This window comes from Bos grunniens, chromosome 1, assembly GCF_055505025.1.
Source record: "Bos grunniens cultivar Pamir isolate PY7600 chromosome 1, Bosgru_T2T1.0, whole genome shotgun sequence".
Classification (NCBI taxonomy): Eukaryota; Metazoa; Chordata; class Mammalia; order Artiodactyla; family Bovidae; genus Bos; species Bos grunniens.
The window spans coordinates 87,619,807-87,646,323 of NC_141165.1; the positions used below are offsets into that span (position 1 = coordinate 87,619,807).

At 36.4% G+C, this 26,517-nt stretch overlaps 1 protein-coding gene across 22 annotated transcripts in view; it reads left to right on the plus strand.

Annotated features, from left to right (window-relative positions):
* Positions 1 to 26,517, plus strand: part of ZNF148 (zinc finger protein 148) — a 146,635-nt gene that overhangs the window by 110,058 nt on the left and 10,060 nt on the right. For 3 of the 22 annotated variants that reach the window (XM_086402022.1, XM_086402008.1, XM_086402000.1), the window contains one exon: positions 5,364 to 7,116. The exons of 18 other annotated variants lie outside the window; for them this stretch is intronic. In XM_086402022.1, coding sequence (XP_086258148.1) covers positions 5,364 to 5,422 — 59 coding nt within the window. In that variant the 3' untranslated portion in view covers positions 5,423 to 7,116. Of the gene's footprint in view, positions 1 to 5,363; positions 8,058 to 26,517 lie in introns of those variants that run through there. One more of the 22 variants, XM_086402012.1, reaches the window with a different exon arrangement.

The following is a 26,517-nucleotide window of genomic DNA, read 5'->3' on the forward strand; positions in this document are numbered from 1 at the left end:
TTCTGAAACAAATTCCAGTCTTTCTTTTTTTCCTTAAATTAAAAAATTGCTTTTGTAATGAGATATGTTAGTAATCCCATTATGTTACTGTAGCAGATGATGAGAGTCTGAACTAACGAACAAAACATTAATACAGCAGGACGGTAGAAGTCTAATGAAATAACTTTGAAAGACATTTTAAAGGAAGAATAAATATAGATGAAGTTTAATAACAATTTAAATGGAAGGAACTAAAGGAGCAAGACTTTTTAAGCTTTTATTGTGGAAGCTTGGTTTTTAAATAAAATCTTGCATGAAGCAGCGTCAGTAGTCAAGGCAGATGATTTCACGTGGTTTCCTTGACTCTTGATAAGTTGACAGATGTTTCCAGTACTACTTAGTTGTTATTTATTCAAGGAGACAATGCCAGATTTCAAACGACTAAAGTAGTAGCCTCTCTGGAACAACATAGTCAAGAATATTTTTTAAATGGAATTATATACATTTGGCTGAATTGCATGGTATGTAAATTAAATTTCAAAGCTTTTTTTAAAAAGTACCTGAGAAAACATATTTCAATATAAGTGCAGTGTGAACTGCACCAAGATGTGTTGTTACAACTAATGGTGGGAGAAATAAGTGTGGAGCAGAAAGAAGTTCAGCTGGCCTAATTTACAAAACTTGAGAAAATGTATAGCATTTAAAGCTTATGGCTGTTCATTGCATTATATGATCAGACTTTCTAGTGAAAAATATTTGAATATATTATGTGTCATTGAGCTAGATCAACAGCAAACTTCATTTGCTCTGGTGGACTTCTGGTGGAAGTTTTGTAAATAGAAACTGAATAAGCTGACTCTTCTACTGTACAACTATTTAATATCTTAAAATTGGTAAAGTTTTATTGGAAGTGTTTGCATGTAGGGCCAAGGTTAGATTCTTTTTGTGGGGGCAGGGTGAGAACAACCACTCTCTACCACTATTATTTGAATATTGAAGAATGACTTTGGAAAATTAGGTTTCGCTAAAGATGTGAAAATTCAACCTACAAGGGGAAAACAGTACTTACAGTGAAGCTTCTACTGTGGTAAAGTCATTTTGACAGCTGTTAATGTTGACTCACAAAATGCTGCTTTATATACTTTAAATGTTGTTACAAATTACAGGAAGTGCAATCTCCTTTCCCACACAAGTATGGGGCAGATATTTTCCAAGTTCAAGCTACACTCTGATCAGTTTTTGGACCTTGTTACAAATGCAAAGGAAATTTCCATATTTCAAAACTAATTAAATTGTAACTCTACCTAATCTTCAGTTGGAAATAATCTATGATGTAATAGTATGCTGAAAAGACAATTAAGAAAAGAATCTAATAGAATTCTGTATATCTCTTCCAAGTGTTGAATAATTCTTGAAATTACGTTTTCATGGATATCAGTGCCTATCTTTGTGACAAGACAATTTCAAAGAATGCTTGTTAAGTTTCATTGCAAATTAGCATTAGCAAATAAACACTTGCAATTGACTTTGATGACAGGGAGTACTAACTTTGAATCCCAATTCAGCAAAATGCAACCCTCTCATATAAAAAAAGTTTCCAGTCTTCTCATTAGTACATCTGCATGATGAAAAATTACATTCTGTCATCATCATCATTCTGTTTTGAATTTCAGCAGTAAAATATGTGGACTTTTTTTGCCCTCTTGTTATATGAGTATGTATACACTGTCCTTGATTTTACCTTTCTGCTCACAAAGCTTAATACATTTACCATTTGCCCTTTTAGAGTAAATTTCCTGATCTCTGTCAAAGTTTACTCCTTGACTGTCCTGCTCATTCTTAGGCTTCTGCTTTGTTGGCCGTCTTGTCATTCATTCTTCATTACTGTTAGTCATGTTTTAGACCGTTAGATACTAAACCTCAGTCTCCTCATGATTTCAGTTTCTCATTTTCGAAGCATTACTTCCTGCTAATGCCTTCTAGTATTTCAGTTTCAACAATTTCTTTGTCTCCACTAGCTCCTACAGTGGGGCTTCTGTGGCTCAGACAGTAAACAATCTGCCTTCAATACAGGAGACCCAAGTTCAATCCCTGTGGGGCATGGCTGAGCAATTAATACACAGCTTCTACAGTCCAGTCATTCTACCTCCTTTTTACTATCCCTAGTTTCCCTCATATCTCCATTACTTTTTTTACACAGTGTAAATCCTGTCATCGTTTTTTTAAATCACTCTTTTGCTTATGCTCGAACCTCTTGTGCTCTCTTGTACATAGTACTCGCTTTGCTGAATTACAGCTTTGGTGGGAAATTTATTATTTTTCACGTAATTATATTTATAGAGTTCAGTAGATTGATCTTTTACTTCCAACAGGGTATAATTGAGATTGACATGTAATACTGTATAAGTTTAAGATGTACACCATAATGATTTGACCTACATACATCAGGAAATGATGACGACAGTGTTTAGTGAGCATCTGTCATCTCATATAGATACAAAATAAAGGGAAAAAGCTTTTCCTTGTGATGAGAACTTTTAGCATTTACTCTCCTAGCAACTTTCTTGTATAACATATAGCAGTGTTAATTATATTAATCGTGTTGTACCCCTATATCCCTAATATTTATGACTGAAAGGTTGACTTTTTACCACTTTCATTGGCATACAAAGATACTACATTAGTATTGACTACACACATATACATTTCATCCCTATGACTCATTTATTTTGTAACTGGAAGTTTGTACCTGTTCATTTTCCTCACCTTTTAAATTCACTCTCCACCTCTGCCACCCTCTGGCAGCCACCTGTTTTTTCATTGTGTTTATGACTGTTTCTGTTGACTATGTTCATTTCTTCTGTTTCTTAGATTCCACGTATAAGTGAAATCATATAGTATTTGTCTTTCTCTGACATATTTCACTCTGGCAGGGTTTTTTTTTAATGGCTAAGTGATACTCCAGTGTATCTGTCTAGGAATCTTCTTTTAACAGTAAGCTATGGATGGGCACTTAGGTTAGTTCACTGTTTTGGCTATTATGATTAATGCTGCAGTGAACGTAGGGTTGCATATATTTTTTAAAAATATTAGTGTTTTCCTTTCCTTTGGAAAGAGCCAGTAGTAGAATTTCTGGGTCATATTGTAGTTCTAATTTTAATTTTTTGAGGAACCGTCATACTCTTTCTCATAGTTCGGTTCGGTTCAGTCGTTCAGTAGTGTCCGACTCTTTGCGACCCCATGAATCGCAGCACGCCAGGCCTCCCTGTCCATCACCAACTCCCGGAGTTCACTCAAACTTACATCCATCGAGTCGGTGATGCCATCCACCCATCTCATCCTCTGTCGTCCCCTTCTCCTCCTGCCCCCAGTCCCTCCCAGCATCAGGGTCTTTTCCAGTGAGTCAACTCTTGGCATGAAGTGGCCAAAGTACTGGAGTTTCAGCTTCAGCATCATTCCTTCCAAAGAACACCCAGGACTGATCTCCTTCAGAATGGACTGGTTGGATCTCCTTGCAGTCCAAGGGACTCTCAAGGGTCTTCTCCAACACCACAGTTCAAAAGCATCAATTCTGCACTCAGCTTTCTTCACAGTCCAACTCTCACATCCATACATGACCACTGGAAAAACCATAGCCTTGACTAGACAGACCTTTGTTGGCAAAGTAATGTCTGTACTTTTGAATATGCTATCTAGGTTGGTCATTACTTTCCTTCCAAGGAGTAAGCGTCTTTTAATTTCATGGCTGCAGTCACCATCTGCAGTGATTTTGGAACCCCCAAAAATAAAGTCTGATACTGTTTCCCCATCTTTTATTTACCATGAAGTGATGGGACCAGATGTCATGATGTTTGTTTTCTGAATGTTGAGCTTTAAGCCAACTGTTTCACTCTCCTCTTTCACTTTCATCAAGAGGCTTTTTAGTTCCTCTTCACTTTCTGTCATAAGGGTGGTGTCATCTGCATATCTAAGGTTATTGATATTTCTCCCGGCAATCTTGATTCCAGCTTGTGCTTCTTCCAGCCCAGCGTTTCTCATGATGTACTCTGCATAGAAGTTAAATAAGCAGGATGACAGTATACAGCCTTGATGTACTCCTTTTCCTATTTGGAACCAGTCTGTTGTTCCATGTCCAGTTCTAACTGTTGCTTCCTGACCTGCATATAGGTTTCTCAAGAGGCAGGTCAGGTGGTCTGGTATTCCCATCTCTTTCAGAGTTTTCCACAGTTTATTGTGATCCACACAGTCAAAGGCTTTAGCGTAGTCAATAAAGCAGAAATAGATGTTTTTCTGGAACTCTCTTGCTTTTTCACTGATCCAGAGGATGTTGACAATTTGATCTCTGGTTCCTCTGCCTTTTCTAAAACCAGCTTGAACATCTGGAAGTTCACTGTTCACATATTGCTGAAGCCTGGCTTGGAGAATTTTGAGCAGCGTGTGAAACGAGTGCAATTGTGCGGTAGTTTGAGCATTCTTTGGCATTGCCTTTCTTTGGGACTGGAATGAAAACTGAACTTTTCCAGTCCTATGGCCACTGCCGAGTTTTCCAGATTTGCTGGCATATTGAGTGCAGCACTTTCACAGCATCAGCTTTCAGGATTTGAAATAACTCAACTAGAATTCTATCACCTCCACTAGCTTTGTTGGTAGTGATGCTTGCTAAGGCCCACTTGACTTCACATTCCAGGATGTCTGGCTCTAGGTGAGAGATCACACCATCGTGATTATCTTGGTTGTGAAGATCTTTTTTGTAACTGTACCAATTTACATTCTCACCAACAGTGCACAAAAATTCCCTTTTTGTCATATCCTCACCAATACTTACTAGCTCTTGTCCTTTTGATAATACCCATTCTGACAGGTGTGCCATGATACCTCTTTGTGGTTTTAATTTGCATTTCTCTGATGACTAGTGATGATTAGTGGCCTTTTCACTTTGTTGATCGTTTCCTTTGTTGTACAGAAACTTTTAAATTTGATGTATTGTGTCTTTCCCATTGGAAAGACACTGAAAGGGGGACCCAGGGCTTGGTTGAAACATTCGGAGAAAATACCTACTATGGAAAGGCACCGGTGGTGGCAGATTTGGTTTTTACCGAGAAATACCCAGGGCTCAGTTGAAAGACATCATGGTGGCTCCTTTGTAGAAAGATGTAAGGAATGGAGCTCATACTTGCAAGTGCCTAGTTAACTGGAGAAATTAAATCTTGCCCTAAATATTGAGGGTGCTCTTTAACGCATATGCAGTTAAAAATTAAAAGCTGGCTTGGTAAAATCTTAAGCCAGACCTTCTAGGGGGAAGCTAAGATTTCTCTGTCTTTGGGTTGTAAAAGTCCTGTCTGATCTTCCTAGGTTGTTCTATTGTGTTTCTTTGTTTATATTAGGACTTCCCAAGCGGTGCAGTGGTGAAGAATCTGCCTGCAGTGTGGGAGACCCAGTTTGATTCCTGGGTAGGGATCCCCTGGAGAAGGGAATGCCAACTCACTCCAGTTTTCTTGACTGGAGAATTCCATGAACAGAGGAGCCTGGCAGGCTACAGTCCATGGGATCGCAGAGTCGGACACAACTGAGTGACTAACACTACTACTAGTCCCATTTGAAAAATGTAACTTTTTCCATCTCAAGAATAAAACAGAAAGCTGTGCTGAATTAGGTGCACTTTAAATTTTCAATGGGCCCTTAATGCCTACTGAAATTTATTTCTTTAGTCTATTCATTCTATCACTCATCTAGTTGGGGTCCGTTTTTCAGCTCATAGACCAGTTCCTGCTACCTGTTAGTGTAATTAAAATTTTATTGGAATATAGCCATACCCATTCCTTTATCCAATGGCTATGGGTATTTTCTCTCTATAACAGCCAAGTTGAGTAATTGTGAAAAAGATTGTATGATCCTCAAAATCTAAAATATTTATTGTTCAATTTCTTACGGCTGTATGCTTGCCAATCTTTCCTCAACATATTTTTACTTTCTCCTTTCTATAAATCTGCATTTTCTCCTACTTTCTCATGTTCAGCTGATTACTTGCTTTCTATTTCATTGAGAAAATTGAAATAATCAAAGAGAACTTTAATCAATTTCTAGTATTGTATCTATTGATTTATTAGAAAGTTTTGATCTTTTGGAGGAAGATAGATTGCTAGTGATTTATTTTATTTTGCAAAGTAGCTGAAGATTTTCCATTATTTTGTGTAGGGATACATATGAAATAGTTTAAATTTTCATTATTTTTTTCATCTTTAAGGGATATACGTTTTGTTAACTTTAGACTTTTTTTCATTGTTTTAAATTGAGACAATGTACATACAATAAGCTTTACTATTTTTCGTGTATATACTTTTAGTATATACATACACTGTATATGTAAAAGGATAAGCATACACATTTTTGTAACCCACTACAACATATAGAACAGTCTTATCACTCCCCAAAATTTCTTTGTATTTTTTAGTCAGCCTCTCCCCTACCCCTGTCCTCTGGCAAATACTGATATATTTTTCTGTCTCCTTAGTTTTTCCTCTTCCAGAATATCGTATAAATTGAATCACACGGTATGTAGCCTTTTGAGTCTGGCTTCTTCCACTCATCCTAGTGCATTTGAGTCATTCCTATTGTTGATGCATGAGTAATTTTTTTTATTGTTGATCAGTATTCTGTTGTATGGATATGTATCACAGTTAGTTCATCCATCCCCCGGTTGAGATATATTTGGGTTTTTACCAGTTTTTGGTGATTATGAATAAAGTTTCCATAAACATTTGTTATAAAAATTCATGAACAGCTGTTTTTGCAAACATATTTTTATGTTGCTTGGGAAACTTAAGAGTGGACTTGCTGGGTGGTATGGTATGTGAATGTTTAATTTTATAAGAAACCACTGAACTGTTTTGCAAAGTGATTGTACCATTTTGCATTCCCATAGTGACTTAGAGTTCCAGTAGATCTGTGTCATTGACTTCCCTTAACATTGTCAGATTTCTTTATTTTAGACATTGTAATAGGTGTGTACTAGTATCTCATTATGGTTTTAATTTGCATTTCCCTAAGGATCAAACACGTTGAGTATTGTATTTTTATGTTCAATATTAGCTTATTTCAAACTTTTGTAAAATAAAGAATGAAATGGTAATGAGTTTACATTAATGTAAGTATTTTCTGAAATATGCAGAAATCCAAAAACAAAAATTTGCCCGAAATATTAGACTTTATTTTTCTGCGTTAAGTATTGAGCATTAGTTTTATTAATAGTATATATTTCAAAGAACAGTGTGAATATTTTTACATTTAGTAGATAATAAACTATTCATACCTAACATCTGTTATCTAAAAAAAATTGCTTAAACTATTTCACATAAATCATTGTTAGTACCCAACCTGAAGCACCAACATAATTTAAGTGGAAGATATGGAAGATAATTTATATGGAAGATAAATTACCTGTTTAGAAAATATTTTTAGTATGTGACTTATATTTAATTATATAGGATGTAATTTGTCAGATTTGTGCTCTGCTTGCAACAGTTAAGATGCTATTACCACATTATATGTTAAGTTAACGATGCATTCTCAATTAGCAATGACCCTCATTCATAATGCATAATCTAAAAGCACATAGTGAACTTCATAGACCTGATAATATCAGAGAGAATGGGTTATATGAAAATTTAGAACTTATATTGTGAAAGTATATAGTTGTTGCACTAAGTATTGAATTTTAGCTATAAAAATAATTCTTTGTTTGATATAAAAAACCCAGGCTCAGGTTGGCTTAATCCATTTGGGGATTCAGGTTATCATCCTCCCCAGTATGTGTTCAGAAAGAGGGTGAACCCTCTTTAAAAGAAGAAATCATCCAGAGTTTGCACAACTTTTTACATACAGTGTTTTGCATTCAGTCGGAAATTACAGTGCATGCCAAGTGTTAGGATGGAATCATAGAAAGGCAAGAGGAAAAAAAGATAATGAAAAACATCTCTAAGGTGACTCAGATTTAAAAGTATCATAGAAGGGCTTTAAAATTTAAACTGTGACTAATATGTTTTAAAAATAATAGAAAAGGCATAGGAAATAGAGAAAAAGAGAATTTTACTAAAGAATTGTAAACTGTGAAAAAGAAGCAAATGAAAATTCTAGAACTGAAAAATAGAGTAATTGATATAGAGAACATAGCACATAGGTTTAATGGAATAATAGAGGCAGTAAAAGAGGTTAGTGAAATGGAAAACATCAGCAGAAAATATCATAGAAAAAAATGAAAAAAAGACTTGTGGGATATAATCTTTCTTAACTGGGATATAGATAGTGTTAGTCATAATAGAAAATTTAAAAATGGGTTCATTAAGACCTTTTGTTCCTTATAGACAGCATTAAGTAAGTGAAAATAAGTCTGATAACTTATGTGTAGAATTCTTACTGATCTATTAAGAAAAACACAAACTAGTAGAAAAGAGTGCAGAGTGCTTGAAAAGATACTTTATACACCAAAAAAGGATACCTAAGTCATCAAGGAACATATGAAAGGGTACTCAGTTTCATTAGCCACCAGCAAAATTACTTAAGATTACAATTTGATACCACTTGCATATACTTCAGAATGGTTAAAATGAAAAAATACAGGTGGTATAAAGTACAGTAGACCCTCTGTATCTGCAGTTCTGCATCCATGGATACAGCCAACCAGAGATCAGAAATACCACATGATCTGCTGTTGATTGAGATTTGGCTTCTGGGGGATTTTGGTATCCATGGGGATTCCTGGGTCCAAGGGACTACTTGGTTACTGGATACTAAGGGATGACTGTACTTTAAAGGTTGTGGAGCTTTATACAATTGGAGTGCGAATATTATGCTGGTGGGTGTGTAACTTGGCACGTCCATTTTTAGTAAACAGTGTCTACCAAGGCTGCATGTGCACAACTCTTGATATGTCATTTTCACTTGTAGTTTAACGCCTATATAGTGTGTGTATATATATATATATATATATATATGCATCAAGAGACATGTAACAGAATGTTAAGCCAGCATTGTTATGAATAGCCCTAAACTGGGAACAACCCAGATTTCCATCAAGAGTTAAATAAATAAATTGTAGTACATTCATATGAGAGAATGCTAGACATAGCATAATAGATAAATCTTAAAACCATAACATTGACTGAAAGAAGCCAGACACAAAAGAATACGTGCTATATGACTCCCTTTGTGTGAAGTTCATAAACAAGGCAAAATGTGTTATCTGTTAGAAATCAACATAGTAATTACTAATGGAGAAGGAGTAGGAGTGCCTCTTCAGTGCCTGTAACTCTTTTAAGTTCTATTTGTTGTTTGGGTGCCTGTTACGCAGGTGTGTTCACTCTGAGAAAATTCATCAATCTGCATCTTTACTTGGTGTACTTTTGTGTAGGTTATATTGCATTTCAAGAAATTTGTTTTTAAAATATGGTGAGAGTATCTTCTGTATATTTTTTAAATATGCTTTAAAATTTCCGTAATAGGCAGTTAAGGCAGAACTAATATTGATGTTGAAAGTTGGATAGTGGTTATTTTTGAGAGGTTAATGGCCAAGTGAGGTTTCATGAGGTACTTAGGAGATGCTGATAATGTTGTATTTCTTTATTATGGATGCTTGTTACAGGCATTAGTAGGTTTTGTGAAAATTCAATGAATATGATTATGATTTCTTTGCTTTTCTGTATCACTGTTATTATATTCCAATAAAAAGTTCACTTGATAGTAAGAAGGGAGGAAAGAGAATTAGTTGAAACAAAATTTGCCTAGTGCTGATAATTATTTAAACTGAGTGATGAGTACATGAGGGCTCTTTAGTGTCTTCTCTCCTTTTAAAATTAAGATAAACTATAGGGACAGAGCAGATAATTGTTTGCCTGGAGAATGGGGAAGGAAATGACAAGGGGCAGGAGGAAGGGATTATGTATAACAACAGGAAACTGTGGTTTTAGGTAAATTCATGATGCTTATTGTAGTAATGTTTTCAGAGTTGTATTATTTTGTGAAAACTCATCAAATAATCAAATAATGTAAAAAAGGAAGCAGACAGGTTTCAACTGATACACTACTATCATTTTCATGGACATTTCCCGACAGACACTTAGTACTTGCTAAATGAATTGATGAAAGCCCGGATTACTACCTGATGTATTTATTGATCCACAGTTTGGGATTGCTGTAACGAGGTACATGAATTTGATGCTAAAATTGAGCCACCAGGGTTCATTATTACCCTGACTTTGGGCAGAAGTTTCCTAGCCTTGCCAAATGAGGATAATTTACTTGACAAGAACAGAGTTGATTTAAATGTAAGAGTGCCCAGCATGTGTTTGGCATATAGTAGGTACTCTATAACATTTTAAAATAATGACATAAATAAGACACATATTCTAGGTTGGAATGCAATTTCACCTGCAAGGTGACACTTTAAAAAATAGAGTGCTTGGAGCAGACCACTTCATACCATGTCCCTGGAACCTGTAGTCCTTATTCCTTCTCTTTAGCTATTTAACTGACAACTGAATTCAGAAAAGGTAGCTATTGAAATTGTCACTGATTGAGTCAGACTACCTGGATCCTTTGCGTGGAAGTTCTGTTGTGTTCCTTGTTCAAATTAAAGCATCTATTAATACACTGTACTTATCAAATACTTTTGTATGTGAAGTAAAAGTGTAGGTTGCAGTTAATATAAAAAAGCAAATCACAGTATTGTGGCAGAACAATAGAGACAGTGTTAAGCGTGGGTAGACAGTTAAAGGATCTTGATTAGCTCTGATGAGAAGGATTTTATTGATGAACAGACTATTTGTTGAGAGAATGGTCCTTCACTCTTTGATATCCTAGTTAATTAAAAAAAACAAAGCAAGAATGAAAGCTAATATGTATTAGTGCAGTCTTATATGAAGACAGTGCCACAGATAAGAAAGAAAATAAACTGATGATGAGTTTCTTTCTTTTACTGGATGGGGTATAAGGGATTCAGTATAGAGTCTATTCTGTGTATTCTTGCCACCTCTTCTTAATATCTTCTGCTTCTGTTAGGTCACTACCATTTCTTTCCTTTATTGAGGCCATCTTTGCATGAAATGTTCCCTTTGTATCTCTTAATTTTCTGGAAGAGATCTCTAGTCTTTCCCATTCTATTGTTTTCCTTTATTTCTTTGCATTGATCATTGAGGAAGACTTTCTTATCTCTTCTTGCTATTCTTTGGAACTCTGCATTCAAATGGGCATATCTTTCCTTTTCTCCTTTGCTTTTCACTTCCTTCTTTTCACAGCTATTTGTAAGGCCTCCTCAGACAGCCATTTTGCTTTTTCGCATTTCTTTTTCTTGGGGATAGTCTTGATTCCTGTCTCCTGTACAATGTCATGAATGTCTGTCCATAGTTCATCAGGCATTCTGTCAGATCTAGTCCTTTAAATCTATTTCTCACTTCCACTGTATAGTCATAAGGGATTTGATTTAAGTCATACCTGAATGGTCTAGTGGTTTTCTCCACTTTCTTCAATTTCATTCTTAATTTGGCAATAAGTTCATGATCTGAGCCACAGTCAGCTCCCTGTCTTGTTTTTGTTGACTGTATAGAGCTTCTCCATTTTTGGCTGCAAAGAATATAATCAATCTGATTTTGGTGTTGACCATCTGGTGATGTCCATGTGTAGAGTCTTCTTTTGTGTTGTAGGAAGAGGGTGTTTGCTATGACCAGTGTGTTCTCTTGGCAGAACTCTATTAGCCTTTGCCCTGCTTCATTCTGTACTCCAGGCCAAATTTGCCTGTTACTCCAGGTATTTCTTGACATCCTACTTTTGCATTCCAGTCCCCTATAATGAAAAGGACATCTTTTTAGGGTGTTAGTTCTAGAAGGTCTTGTAGGTCTTCATAGAACTGTTCAACTTTAGCATCTTCACCGTTACTGGTTGGGGCATAGACTTGGATTACTGTGATATTGAGTGGTTTGCCTTGGAAACGAACAGAGATCATTCTGTCGTTTTTGAGATTACATCCGGGTACTGCATTTCAGACTCTTTGTTGACTATGATGGCTACTCCATTTCTTCTAAGGGATTCCTGCCCACAGTAGTAGATATAATGGTCATCTGAGTTAAATTCACCCATTCCAGTCCATCTTAGTTTGGTGATTCCTAGAATGTTGTTGACTTTCACTCTTGTCATCTCCTGTTTGACCACGTCCAATTTGCCTTGATTCATGGACCTGATATTCCAGGTTCCTATGCAGTATTGCTCTTTACAGCATTGAACCTTGTTTAAACCAGTCCCATCCACAACTGGGTGTTGTTTTTGCTTTCGCTCCATCCCTTCATTCTTTCTGGAGTTATTTCTCCACTGATCTCCAGTAGCATATTGGGCACCTACCAACCTGGGGAGTTCATCTTTCAGTGTCCTATCTTTTTGCCTTTTCATACTGTTCATGGGGTTCTCAAGGCAAGAATACTTAAGTGGTTTGCCATTCCTTTCTCCAGTGTACCACATTCTGTCAGACATTGCATGCAAAGATGGGCTCGATAAAGGACAGAAATGGTATGGACCTAAAAGAAGCAGAAGATATTAAGAAAAGGTGGCAAGAAGAGGTGTACCGAAGAATTGTACAAAAAGATCTTCATGACCCAGATAATCACGATGGTGTGATCACTCATCTAAAGCCATACATCCTGGAATGTGAGGTCAATTGGGCCTTAAGAAGCATCACTATGAACAAAGCTAGTGGGGGTGATGGAATCCTAGTTAGGCTGTTTCAAATCCTGAAAGATGATGCTGTGAATGTGCTCCACTCAATATGCCAGCAAATTTGGAAAACTCAGCAGTGGCCACAGGACTGGAAAAGGTCAGTTTTCATCCCACTCCCAAGAAAGGCAATGCCAAAGAATGCTCAAACTACCACACAATTGCACTCATCTCACATGCTAGTAAAGTAATGCTCAAAATTCTCCAAGCCAGGCTTCAGCAATAAGTGAACCGTGAACTTCCTGATGTTCAAGCTGGTTTTAGAAAAGGCAGAGGAACCAGAGATCAAATTGCCAATATCCGCTGAATCGTCCAAAAAGACAGTTCCAGAAAAACTTCTATTTCTGCTTTATTGACTATGTTAAAGCCTTTGACTATGTGGATCACAATAAACTGTGGAAAATTCTGAAAGAGATGGGAATACCAGACCACCTGACCTGCCTCTTGAGAAACCTGTGTGCAGGTTAGGAAGCAACAGTTAGAACTGGACATGGAACAACAGACCAGTTCCAAATAGGAAAAGGAGTACGTCAAGGATATATATTGTCACCTTGCTAATTTAACTTCTATGCAGACTACATCATGAGAAATGCTGGGCTGGAAGAAACACAAGCTGGAATCAAGATTGCCGGGAAAATATCAATAACCTTAGATATGCAGATGACACCACCCTTATGACAGAAAGCAAAGAGGAACTAAAAAGCCTCTTGATGAAAGTGAAGGAAGAGAGTGAAACAGTTGGCTTAAAGCTCAGCATTCAGAAAACTAAGATCATGGCATTGGGTCCCATCACTTCATGGCAAATAGATTGGGAAACAGTGTCAGACTTTATTTTTCTGGACTCCACAATCACTGCAGATGGTGACTGCAGCCATGAAATTATAATAGATTTCTTGCTCCTTCAAAGTTATGACCAACCTAGACGGCATATTAAAAAGCAGAGACATTACTTTGTCAACAAAGATCCGTGTAGTCAAGGCTATGGTTTTTCCAGTGGTCATGTATGGACGTGAGGGTTGGACTATAAAGAAAGCCAAGCGCCAAGGAATTGATGCTTTTGAACTGTGGTGTTGGAGAAGACTCTTGAGAGTCCCTTGGACTGCCAGGAGATCCAACCAGTCCATCCTAAAGGAGATCAGTCCTGGGTGTTCATTGGTAGGACTGATGTTGAAGCTGAAACTCCAATATTTTGGCCGCCTGATGCGAAGAGCTGACTCATTTGAAATAAGACCCTGATGCTGGGAAAGATTGAGGGCAGGAAGAGAAGGAGACGACAAAGGATGAGATGGCTGGATGGCATCACCGACTCAATGGACATGGGTTTGGGTGGACTCCAGGAGTTGGTGATGGACAGGGAGTCCTGGCGTGCTACGGTTTGTGGGGTCACAAAGAGTTGGACACAACTGAGTGACTGAACTGAACTGATAGAGTCTATTGATTTGATAACCCCCTATTGTTCTTAATGTAGTCTTAACTGTTGAACTTTTTTTCTAGAACACTTTTTTGAAGAAGTAGCTAGAAATTAGGGATTTATATTAAGTTCAAAAATAGATGGACTAATTTAAAATGTAAGTAGGATAATGTTAGCTCACTGCTATTTTAAATCTGTTTTACATTTTGAGACTCTAACTTAAATTTCTTTTTATTGAAGATATATATCCCGCCATTTTACTAATTTAAAAAAATTTTAACCACATCTGTGGAAGACAGACTTGTGTGATAGTCTAAATTAGTTTTTTAAATAAATAAAAAGTAGTTACATATGTTACATATACAAGCTCTCGAAGATGATGAAAGACAGGGAAGCCTGGCCTGCTGCAGTCCATGCAGTCGCAAAGAGTTGGACACGACTGAGCGACTGAAGAACACAATATATGCCACATTTGGATGGTTCAGATCAGTTCAGTTCAGCTCAGTCGCTCAGTCGTGTCCGACTCTTTGCGACCCCATGAATCACAGCATACCAGGCCTCCCTGTCCATCACCAACTCCCGGAGTTTACCCAAACTCATGTCCATCGAGTCAGTGATGCCATCCAGCCACTCATCCTCTGTCATCTCCTTCTCCTCCTGCCCCCAATCCCTCCCAGCATCAGGGTCTTTTCCAATAAGTCAGTCAACTCTTCACGTGAGGTGGCCAAAGTATTGGAGTTTCAGCTTCAGCATCAGTCCTTCCAATGAACACCCAGGTCTGATCTCCTTTAGAATGGACTGGTTGGATCTCCTTGCAGGGCAAGGGACTCTCAAGAGTCTTCTCCAACACCACACTTCAAAAGCATCAATTCCTTGGTGCTCAGCTCTCTTCACAGTCCAACTCTCACATCCATACGTGACCACTGGAAAAATGATAGCCTTTACTAGACAGACCTTTGTTGGCAAAGTAATGTCTCTGCTTTTGAATATGCTATCTAGGTTGGTCATAACTTTCCTTCCAAGGAGTAAGCATCTTTTAATTCATGGCTGTAATCACTATCTGGAGTGATTTTCAAGCCCAGAAAAATAAAGTCTGACACTGTTTCCACTGTTTCTCCATCTATTTCCCATGAAGTGATGGGACCAGATGCCATGATCTTAAGTTTTATGAATGTTGAGCTTTAAGCCAACTGTTTCCCTCTCCTCTTTCACTTTCATCAAGAGGCTTTTTAGTTCCTCTTCACTTTCTGCCATAAGGGTGGTGTCATCTGCATATCTGAGGTTATTGATATTTCTCCCGGCAATCTTGATTCCAGCTTTTGCTTCTTTCAGCCCAGCGTTTCTCATGATGTACTCTGCATAGAAGTTAAATAAGCAGTGTAACAATATACAGCCTTGACGTATTCCTTTTCCTATTTGGAACCAGTCTGTTGCTCCATGTCCAGTTCTAACTGTTGCTTCCTGACGTGTATTCAGGTTTCTCAAGAGGCAGATCAGGTAGTCTGGTATTCCCATCTCTTTCAGAATTTTCCACAGTGTATTGTGATCCACACAGTCAAAGGCTTTGGCATAGTCAATAAAGCAGAAATAGATGTTTTTCTGGAATTCTCTTGCTTTTTCCATGATCCAGCGGATATTGGCAATTTGATCTCTGTCCCTCTGCCTTTTCTAAAACCAGCTTGAACATCAGGAAGTTCACGGTTCACATATTGCTGAAGCCTGGCTTAGAGAATTTTGAGCATTACTTTACTAGCGTGTGAGATGAGTGCAATTGTGTGGTAGTTTGAGCATTCTTTGGCATTGCCTTTCTTTGGGATTGGAATGAAAACTGACCTTTTCCAGTCCTGTGGCCACTGCTGAGTTTTCCAAATTTGCTGGCATATTGAGTGGAGCACTTTCACAGCATCATCTTTCAGGATTTGAAATAACTCAACTGGAATTCCATCACCTCCACTAGCTTTGTTGGCAGTGATGCTTCCTAAGGCCCACTTGACTTCCCATTCCAGGATGTCTGGCTCTAGGTGAGTGAGCACACCATCATGATTATCTGGGTCGTGAAGCTCTTTTTTGTACAGTTCTGTGTATTCTTGCCACCTCTTCTTAATATCTTCTGCTTCTGTTAGGTCCATACCATTTCTGTCGTTTATTGAGCCCATCTTTGCATGAAATGTTCCCTTGGTATCTCTAATTTTCATGAAGAGATCTCTAGTCTTTCCCATTCTCTTGTCATCCTCTATTTTCCTGCATTGATCACTGAGGAAGACTTTCTTATCTCTCTTTGCTATTCTTCGGAACTCTGCATTCAGATGCTTATATCTTTCCTTTTCTTTATCGTTAATTAATATTACTTTAAGTTTTTCTAGGTGCTGTCATTGAAACATCAGTTACTTAGTGTTAATATGCTTATATATTAGTACAAGTTGTATATTGGCTGACAGAAAATGAACTGTGGAAATTGCCATATTTAAATGATGTTCACTTATTTTCAGAATTAGGACAGTGTTTGTTGTTTTGATTTTGTTTTCTTCAAATAGTTCCTAGACCAACTTTCAAATTTTTAAAAATTTGTATAGTGCATCAGGGATGTTGCTCTTACTAGATAGAGGTAATTTATAATTTTTTTTTAAATTTTATTTTAGTGTTGTTTGTCACAAAAAAGGAATCTAAAATCTAATCTATGGTAGCCTAAAACATAGTTTCCCACCTGTCATTTGCTATTTAATTCTAAGAAAACTAGAGCATTAAAAAAATTTCACTGTAAATGTATAATTTCATTGCTTTACCAAAGAAAAGAAGCCCAGAAAAAAATGAAACAATTCTTTCATTGTTTTCTTTTGTGGGGGGAGATGGTGACCCCAGTGTGTTATTTTAAAAAGGGCAAACATTGCCAGAGTTTCTTTCTAAAGTTGAAAAGGCAGGCATTGAAATTGTTCTGTATTTCCTGAAAAGTGGGTTTAAAAAATTTGCTGCCCACAAAAATTACTACTGTTACTAGTTAACTTAAGCCCTTTTGGGTTTTTACCAGTTTAACTGACATTGCTTCATTTTACTGTGGCAATTTCACAGTTTTTATTTAATAACATAATTTGTACTTCATTGGTTGTGGTTTTAGTCTCAGATGATTTCCTATCAATTATAGTTCCTGGGACTTCCCTGGCAGTCCAGTGGTTGACTCCATGCTTCTAATGCAGGGGTCATGGGTTCGGTCCCTAGTTGGGGAACTCAGATCCCATGTATGCCATGCAGCATAACCAAGAAAATAAATACATACATATGTACATATACATACACACACACACACACACACATATATATATATGTATGTATATATAGTTTCCTGCATAGTATATGGGTTCTTCTTAGACTGATAAATGAACTTTCTGACCTCCTATATGCCAAGGATATTCTTACTTCTGTTTGTTTGTTTGTGTGTTTATTTGTTTTTAAATTTTACTGGTACCTTCATCTTATTATAGAAAGTTTCCTTGTACTGTCTGTTTACAGCCACACGACTTCTTTCGCTCCCTCTCCTCCATAATTAACTCCTGACAAACACTAATGTGTTTTCCATCTTTATAGTTGTATGCCATTTTGAGAATGTTAGATGAATTTAATTGTGCAGTAAGTGACCTTCTTATTTCTTAAATGCTCTGAAGTTTAAAGCAAGTTACTGGGAGTGTGATTATGTTTCTATATAATTATTTCAGTAATCCTCCTTGTTTCCTGTTTTCCTGAATTGTCTGTCTAGCTTAAGGATACTTTGATTTGGGATATGTAGCCTAGTCACTGGATTTTAACTGTAATCAATGTGTTAATATAGTGATAATCATTTACATCAGCCTCTTAAGTTATATGTTTAATAGCTCATGTTTATTGAGCTATTAAAATTTGCTAGATTTTTCTTAAGCAAAGACTAGTTACTCACACAGGTTATCTCATTTAACATTTGGCTCCAATATGTATTTTTTTAATGTTTTCACTTTACAGATGAGAATATTAAGAAGAATTTAAATAACATGATCAATGTCTCACAGTTAAGAAATCCTGAGATAGCACTAAAACCCAGCTAGTCTGGTTCTAGAATCTATAATCTTAAGTACTTATAGTGGTTCTCATAGTAATGAATAATCTTTTTTGATTAGTATAATATGTGCTATACTTGTAAATTTTATTTTCTCTGCTTTTATGACTTATTAAAGATAGAAAATCCCTTGTGTTACCAAGTATGTATTACTAGGCCATGTGAACTTAGTCATAGATATCATAATACCTAAATATTATAGTATTTTATATTATTATATTTGATGTCATAATATCTAAATAATTTAAGTATTTTGACCTAGATTTTATGAAGACTTCATTATTAAAATGATTGCCATTTTCATTCTGATTACTAAGAATAGTAGGTACTATTTTTTGAGTGTAAAGCACTTTAGATTGACTATCATGATGATGAATTGGTTTGCAGGAGGAGTTATAAGAGAAAATGATCCTGGGAGAAGAAAAAGCATGACAGTACTAGGAATTGAAAGAAGGTTTTGGTTAGAGCTCAGAAGGTGAAGAGGAGTATTGTAAAGAAAAATCAGAGAAAGATACAGGGACCAGATGGTAATGAATGGAGTGCTGCGTGTTTGTGTGTGTATTGATCCTAGGAACTGTAGGCTTTATACATGATCACATGTACTTAATGTTAATAAAATCTAGCTGTGGTGTGGAATTGGAAAGAGACAAGAGTGAATCACAAAGAGACTGTTGTTAGGAGGATATTAGATAGCAGTCCAGGCCAGAAGATGAGAGTATCTTGGACTTGGGTGATGACAGTGGAAAGTAACGGAAAGAACTGGGCAGATTTGACAGGTACTTAGTAGGTAGAATCAGTAGGTCAGTAATGTGTTAACCAGTTGAATACGGAGGGGTTGAAGAGAAAAGTTGTGTAAACTGCTACTGCTGCTAAGTCACTTCAGTCGTGTCCGACTCTGTGTGACCCCATAGACGGAAGCCCACCAGGCTCCCCTGTCCCTGGGATTCTCCAGGCAAGAACACTGGAGTGGATTGCCATTTCCTTCTCCAGTGCATGAAAGTGAAAAGTGAAAGTGAAATCACTCAGTCGTATCCAACTCTTAGTGACCCCATGGACTGCAGCCAACTAGGCTTCTCTGTCCATGGGATTTTCCAGGCAGGTGTACTGGAGTGGGGTGCCATCGCCTCCTCTGGGTTTGCAAAACTAGGTGGATGAAATTCCCTAATATTTATCCGTATTTTGAGTAAGAATTCATACAAAGAGGGAGTCTGGATAAGAACTAAGCTGTGGGTTGAAGATCATTAGTGATACATTTGAGATACATACGATACATTTGAGATCCCTGAGTGTCATGGAAGTGTAGGCAGTTTGGATGCATGATCTGGAGCTCAGAGTTGAGAGTAATTAAAGCCGTGGAAATAGATGAGTTTCCCTTCTTGCCAAAGATAAGTATATAGAAGGAGAAAAGCAGGTAGTTTAGAAGGAAGCCATAAAGAACTAAAATATTTCATAGTTGGAGGGAGGAGAGTGAACTGCAAAGAGCCTTGATTGAGAAGGAGCCGTTAGAGAGGTTGAAAGAGCATGAATGTCACAGAAATCAAGAAAAAAGAAAGGGATCACCTGAATCGAATCCTGCTGAGAGGTCTGCTATGATAACTGAAAAGATTTGGTTGTATTTAACCTGAAGGTGATCTACGACAACCATTTTGATAAAGTAAGTACAGAAGCCAGATTAGAATGATTGAAGAGGAAAAAGCAGATTGGTTGAAACTACCAAAAGTCAGATTAATATATTGTCATTGTGAGGTATTTTGTTCATAAAACTTATGTCCTTATCAGTTTCTTGTATATAATTTTCCCTAATATTTACACACATTTTAAGTAAGAATTCTTGCCCTTAAACAACTCAGTGTCAAGTTACCAGGAAAAAACACTGCAGTGGGAAAAAAGGAAACACTGCAACGTCGTCTCATTGATAACTGGTAAAAATGAAACTCCAGGCTCCTTGGGTATTGGAAAAGTATCATTAGTAGAACAGCTTGAGATTGTTTCTTCTTCACCATGTTATTGCTTTCCTGAATTGCAAACAGTATTTACAAAATTCTTAGTATTTTTCATGTAAACAAACCTTTCCTGTTCACCTTAAAGTCACTCAAGTGTTGTATAGATTGTCTTCCTTTTCCAGTAGAGAGGCTCTGGAAAGAAATTTAACTTAAGTGTTTTCATGTTTCTTAAGGAAATATTTACCAGTCATTTTATTTTCATTTCTATTTAAGAGATATATGAAAGTACCAAAGTTGGGAAGAAGATACAGAGCACATTATTACCATTATTTTTAACATAATATTTGAGAATAGTAGCCAGCAGAAGTAGCAAGAGAAAAATATTATAGTTTAAAAATAACTGTCTGCAAACAATATTATTGTAAACTTGGAAAACCCATGAGAGTCAACCGAAAATGACTGCACACCAGCAAATTCACTAAAACTGCCAAAAACCATATACTTTGTATGTAAATAACACACACAGTAGAAGATATAATGGAAGAAAATAACCCTTTATAATATCACAATAAGAAATGTGGAAAGTTCCATATTGGGAAATTATTAAAACTCTGTTGAGGACACAGAACAAAACTTTATCCCCTTTCCCTTTCTTTTTTTCAGTTAGAAGAGGCATCTTCGTAAAGCTCATAAAGTGTATCAGTTTTCCATAAGTTAACCTAAATATTTCAGGCAACTGTCCCTTCCTCTCACCCCAGATATTAGACCAGCTAATTCAGAAGTGTTTTGAAAAGTGGACAAATACGACAAACCAGACAAAAATAAAAGAAGAACAATGAGGGGGATTGTTGTTCACTAAGTCATGTCCGACTCTGCAACCCCATGGACTGAAGCACGTAGAGTGATTAGTCCTACCAAATGATAAAGTATATAAAGTCTTAAAAACTAAAATATGTTGGTTCTGGCTTATTAATAGTCTGATAGAATAGAATATAAAGTCTGGAAATAGACCCGTAGAACTTACTAGTATATGATTATGATAAAAAAGTGATCAAGTAAAGCTGAACCTTGCAGTAAATTATGTGGGAAAACCAGGATAGCCATCTGGAAAGACAGACTTTTATCCATCACATTCTACCTCAGGATGAGCTCCAAATGTATCAGATTTAATGTAAAAGATGAAACTACCTATGTGTCATTAAAAATGTGGACAGATTGGAACGGGAAAATTCTGAAAGTACTCAAAATTTAATATCCATAAAATAAATGTTTGATAATTCATCTATGTAAAGATGGCACTAATGGTAAAGAACCTACCTGCCATTTTGGGGGACATGAGAGATGCGGGTTCAATCCCTAGGTGGGGAAGATCCTCTGGAGGAGGGCGTGGCAACCCACTTCAGTATATTCTTTCCTGGAGAGTCCCATGGACAGAGGAGCCTGGTGGCCTCAGTCCGTAGGGTCACAAAGAATCACGCACCAAAAAAAACCCATGGAAAATAGTTGTAGAACTCATACAATCAAAAGACCAGTCTCTTTAATAAAGCTCTTATAAATCATCACAAGAAAGATCAGCAACCTAGTTTAAAAAAATAAAAGGTGAAAGATAGATATAGACAGTTCATAGAAAAATGACATATAAGATGGTCAACCTCATACTGAAATACTGTTTTTTCATGTATTTGAAGTCATCAAGATGTTTAACAACATAGTAGTTTATGGCAGGGTTATAGGGAAACAGTCACTCATACATGGGTGGTGAAATATACATTAATATCTCCATGGAGACCAACTTGTCAGTGTATTTCATAATCACAAATATTTTTATTATTTGATCAGGAATTCTGTTTCTGAGAATTTACCCTACAAATGTACCTGTAAATGTATGAATTAATATATTGACAGGATATCTATTACAATATCATTTATAATAGGAAATATTTGGAAATAATAGGGACTGGTTAAATGTGTGTCCATCAGTGAAAGATATATCAGTTGTCAGAACAAATGAGCTAATTCTTTTTCTACTGACAAGATCTCTAAACACAATAAAATATGCTATAGTCACATAGGAAAAAGAGAAAAATTATAAAAAGAATATGTACTTATTTTTCTTTATGCTTGGGTCAAGAAACTGGAAGGAAACAGAGCCCCAACAAGTAAATGTGGGTACCAATGGAGGGGCAAAGATAGGAAGAAAACTTTTTCCCATATACTTGTCTGTATTGTTTTGTGTTTTTGTGTGGTTTTTTTTTTTGAACCATTTAAGTATGTGATCTAATCCATAAACAAAGAAGGATCCTTAAATGACAAAACTTAAATTTTAAAAAGTCTTATTTCTGGAATAGCTAGTTAAAAAGTGAGAGAAGAAGGGAGGGGGGAATGGGAGAAAAAGATGTGAAGAAAGATGATATAGTGAAAAAGGAAAATATTAAAGGAGAAAACAGACAAAGGATTAGAAATAAGTATATCAAAAGTGAGTACTCAAAAAGTAAATGACTATGGAAGATAAATTTGTGTCTACATTAATTCTGGCTGACTTGGCCATTGTAATTGTTCTGTTTAAGGGGCCATGAAAGTTGTTTGTTTTTTTAGTTTTATTTTGATTTTTGTTTTTTTTTAAGCAACAAGGGAACATTTGTACAAATTTCTTTTAAGGTATTAATGTTTCTAGTACCTTTTTGTTTAGGTTTGTTAATGTTGCTTCTAGTTAAATGAGCTTTTAATTCTTGATCATGTACTAGTGTGTGTGTGTGTGTGTGTGTGTGTGTGTGTGTGTGACTCATTCAGTCATGTCCGACTAATTTGTAGCCACATGGACTGTAGCCTACTGGGGTTGCCATTTCCTACCCAACATGTACTAATACATAGTTAATAATTCAAGCATGATTTTTCTCCAGTTAATTTATTTTGAATTCAATTGTTTGCGCCTTGCGGGAAGAAATAATCTTACTCACTTTGTATGATGTCAGTTGTGTTAACTTGCAGTATATAAATTTGCAACTTTATTGAAATATAATTCACAGTGTCAAAAACCCCATCCCTTTAAAGTGTGCAGTTCAGTAGTTTATAGTATATTGACAGAGTTGTACAACTGTCACAGGACTCTTAACAGTCTATTCTAAGTTAGAATAACCTTCACCATTCTAAAATCCTGTACCCATACCTCCCAGCACTAGGCAATCTTTAATCTACTTTCTGTTTCTATGGATTTCCCTGTTACGGACATTTCATATGAATGGAATCACACAGTAGGTGGTTTGTTTGCCTAACTCCTTTCACTTAGCATACTGTTTTAAAAGTTCATTCATGTTGCGACATGTACTTCTATTCCTTTATATAGCTAAATGATGTTCCATGTATGAATATACCATGTTTTGTTCATTTATTCTATTAAGGGACATTTGGGTTGTTTTTACTTATTTGTTTTTGTGTGGAAATAATGTTTTAGTACTCTTGGGTGTATGCTTTGGAGTGGAATTGCTGAGTTATATGGTATGGTAACTGTTAAGGATCTGCAAAATTGTTTTCCAAAGATGCTGCACCACTTTACAATCCTACCACCCAAGCATGAGAATTCCAATTTCTCTGCATCCGTGCTAACACTTGTTATTATTGTCCTTTCTACTGTAATTGTCCTGTTGGGTATGAAGTGGTATCTCATTGTGATATTGATTTGCATTTCCCTAATAAGTAAGGAAGGGACTTCCCTGGTGGCTCAGACGGTAAAGCGTCTGCCTACAACGCGGGAGACCTGGGTCGGGAGGATACCCTGGAGAAGGAAATGGCAACCCACTCCAGTACTCTTGCCTGCAGAATCCCATGGATGGAGGAGCCTGGTAGGCTACAGACCATAGGGTCACAAAGAGTTGGACACAACTGAGTGACTTCACTCAACACTCATAATAAGTAAGAATGTTGAGCATTTTTTATGTACTTATTGGTTATTTGTGTATTTTCTTTGGAGAAATGTCTGTTTAGATCCATTGCTTGTTATTAAATTAGATAATTTGTCTTTTTACTGTTGAGTTAGAAGTGGTTTTTGGGTTGCTTTTTTAATACACTAGATAGACATCCCTTTTCAGAAACATGATTTGAAAATATTTTATCCCATTCCTGGGTTGTCTTTTCACCTTATAAGAAAAAAAAACTGTAACTAAATTTACCATTTTAATAATTTTTAACTATGCAATGTAGTGGCATGAAGTATATTTATGACATTGTGTAACAAAATTATACACAAACAAAAACTTGTAGCCATTAAGCAATAACCCTCCTTTCCTCTCTCTTCCAATCCCTGGTAACCTTTATTCTACTTTCTATCCATGTGAATTTGCCTATTCTAGGTATTTCTTATAGATGGAATCACTCAGTATTTGTTCTTTTTATGTCTAGCTTCTTTCTCTTAGTATGATTTCTTCAAGGTTCATTCATGTTATATCATGTATCAGAAATTCATTTCTTTTTGTGGCTGAAAAATATTCCATCTTCTGTATGTATCACATTTTGTTTATCCATTCATCTGTTGGTGGACCCTTGGGTTGTTTCCGTCTTTTGCTTGCTGTGCATAATGCTGTTATGTGTTTTGGTTTACAAATCTCTGAATGAATACCTGTTTTCAGTTCTTTGGGTTGGTACCTAGGAGTAAAACTGTTGGCTTATATGGTAATTCTAAGTTTAACATTTTGGCAGATTAATTCTCACAGCAGCTACCATAGCATTTTGTGTGTTCACATTCTTGATAGTGTCCTTCGAAGAACAAAGGTTCATTTTGATGAGGTATATTTTATTTATTTTTTGTTTGGTTGCTTATGCTTTTGGTGTGATATCTAAGAAATCATTGCCCACATAATCTAAAGTCAAGATTTATTCATATATTAAAGAGTTTGATGGTTATAGTTTTCACATTTAGGCCTATGATCTATTTTGAGTTAATTTTTGTATGCAATGCGAAGTTGAGGTCCAATCCCATTCTTTTGCATATGGGTATCAAATTGTCCCAGTATTATTGTTGAAAAGACTTTTTCCCCACTGAAGTATCTTGGCAACTATAATGAAAGGTCGGTTAACTGTAAATGTAAAGATTATTTTTAGACTCTCAGTTCTGTTATTTAATATGTATGTCTCCTTAGGCCTTTGGCTGTAAGTTTTGAAGTTGGGAAATCTGAGTTTTCTTTTTCAAAATTGCTTTAGCTGCTCTGAATCCCTTGCATTTCCATTTGAATTTTAGGATCAGTGTGTCACCTTCTGCTTTAACCAGTGTGAGGTGTTATATCATTATTAACAATATTAAAGTCTTCTCATGGAGAATTAGTTGAATTCTAATTCATTCACTAATTTTCTCTTTATCCTCTCTCACTTTTGAAAAATGATCTAAATCAACTTCTGATCTTAATGTGCTCTATCATATACATCTTTTTACTTCAAAATATGCATCTATTCTTACTTTTTAAAAAATAATACTTGTACTTTCCCTTTTCATCCTAGTTCCTCTGAGATCTTGTTCTTTTGATTAGTCACCATAATAGTCCATTTCAGTTTTAGTTAAGTTCCTCATCCTTAACAATTCTTAATCTCGAATGGATTGTCTATTCGCACCTCCTTTTTCTCATTTCTTTCCCTTTGAAATGTTCTAAGTAAGTGATCTTCTCTCCCAGCGTTTGTTGGACAAATACCTTAACTTTTCTGGACTTTGTTTTTGTAATGATAAGTAAATTGGTAGAGGTTAGTTGTGTTAGGTTCTTCATTCTAGTCTCTAAACCCTTGGAGTCCTTACTCAGACCCCCTGTGTACAGAAGTAGAGCTATTTCCTCCTGAATTCTGGGTGGAAGCTTAGAGCCATTTGCCACATTAGCCTTTGGGGGCCTCTGTGGAGCTCCCAAGAGCACAGTTTGAAGTCATTGCAAAGTCCCTTCAGCCCTAAAATTTAGTTAACTCCATAGCAATTACTGAAGTTGGCATTCTTGAAAGTTTCAAATAGTTGACTTATTGCCAAGTTAAAGTCTCTTCTTAGGCACCATTTCTCCAGTATCAGTTCAGTCGATCAGTCGTGTCCAATTCTTTGCAAGCCCATGGACTGTAGCATGGTAGGCCTCCTTGTCCATCACCAGCTCCCAGAACTTGCTCAAACTCATGTCCATTGAGTTGGTGATGTCATCCAACCATCTCATCCTCTGTCGTCCCCTTCTCCTCCTGCCTTCAGTCTTTCTGAGCATCAGGGTCTTTTTCAGTGAATCAGTTCTTTGCATCAGGTGGCCAAAGTGTTGGAGTTTCAGCTTCAGCATCAGTTCTTCCAGTGATATTCAGGACTGATTTCCTTGAGGATTGACTGGTTTGATTTCCTTGCTGTC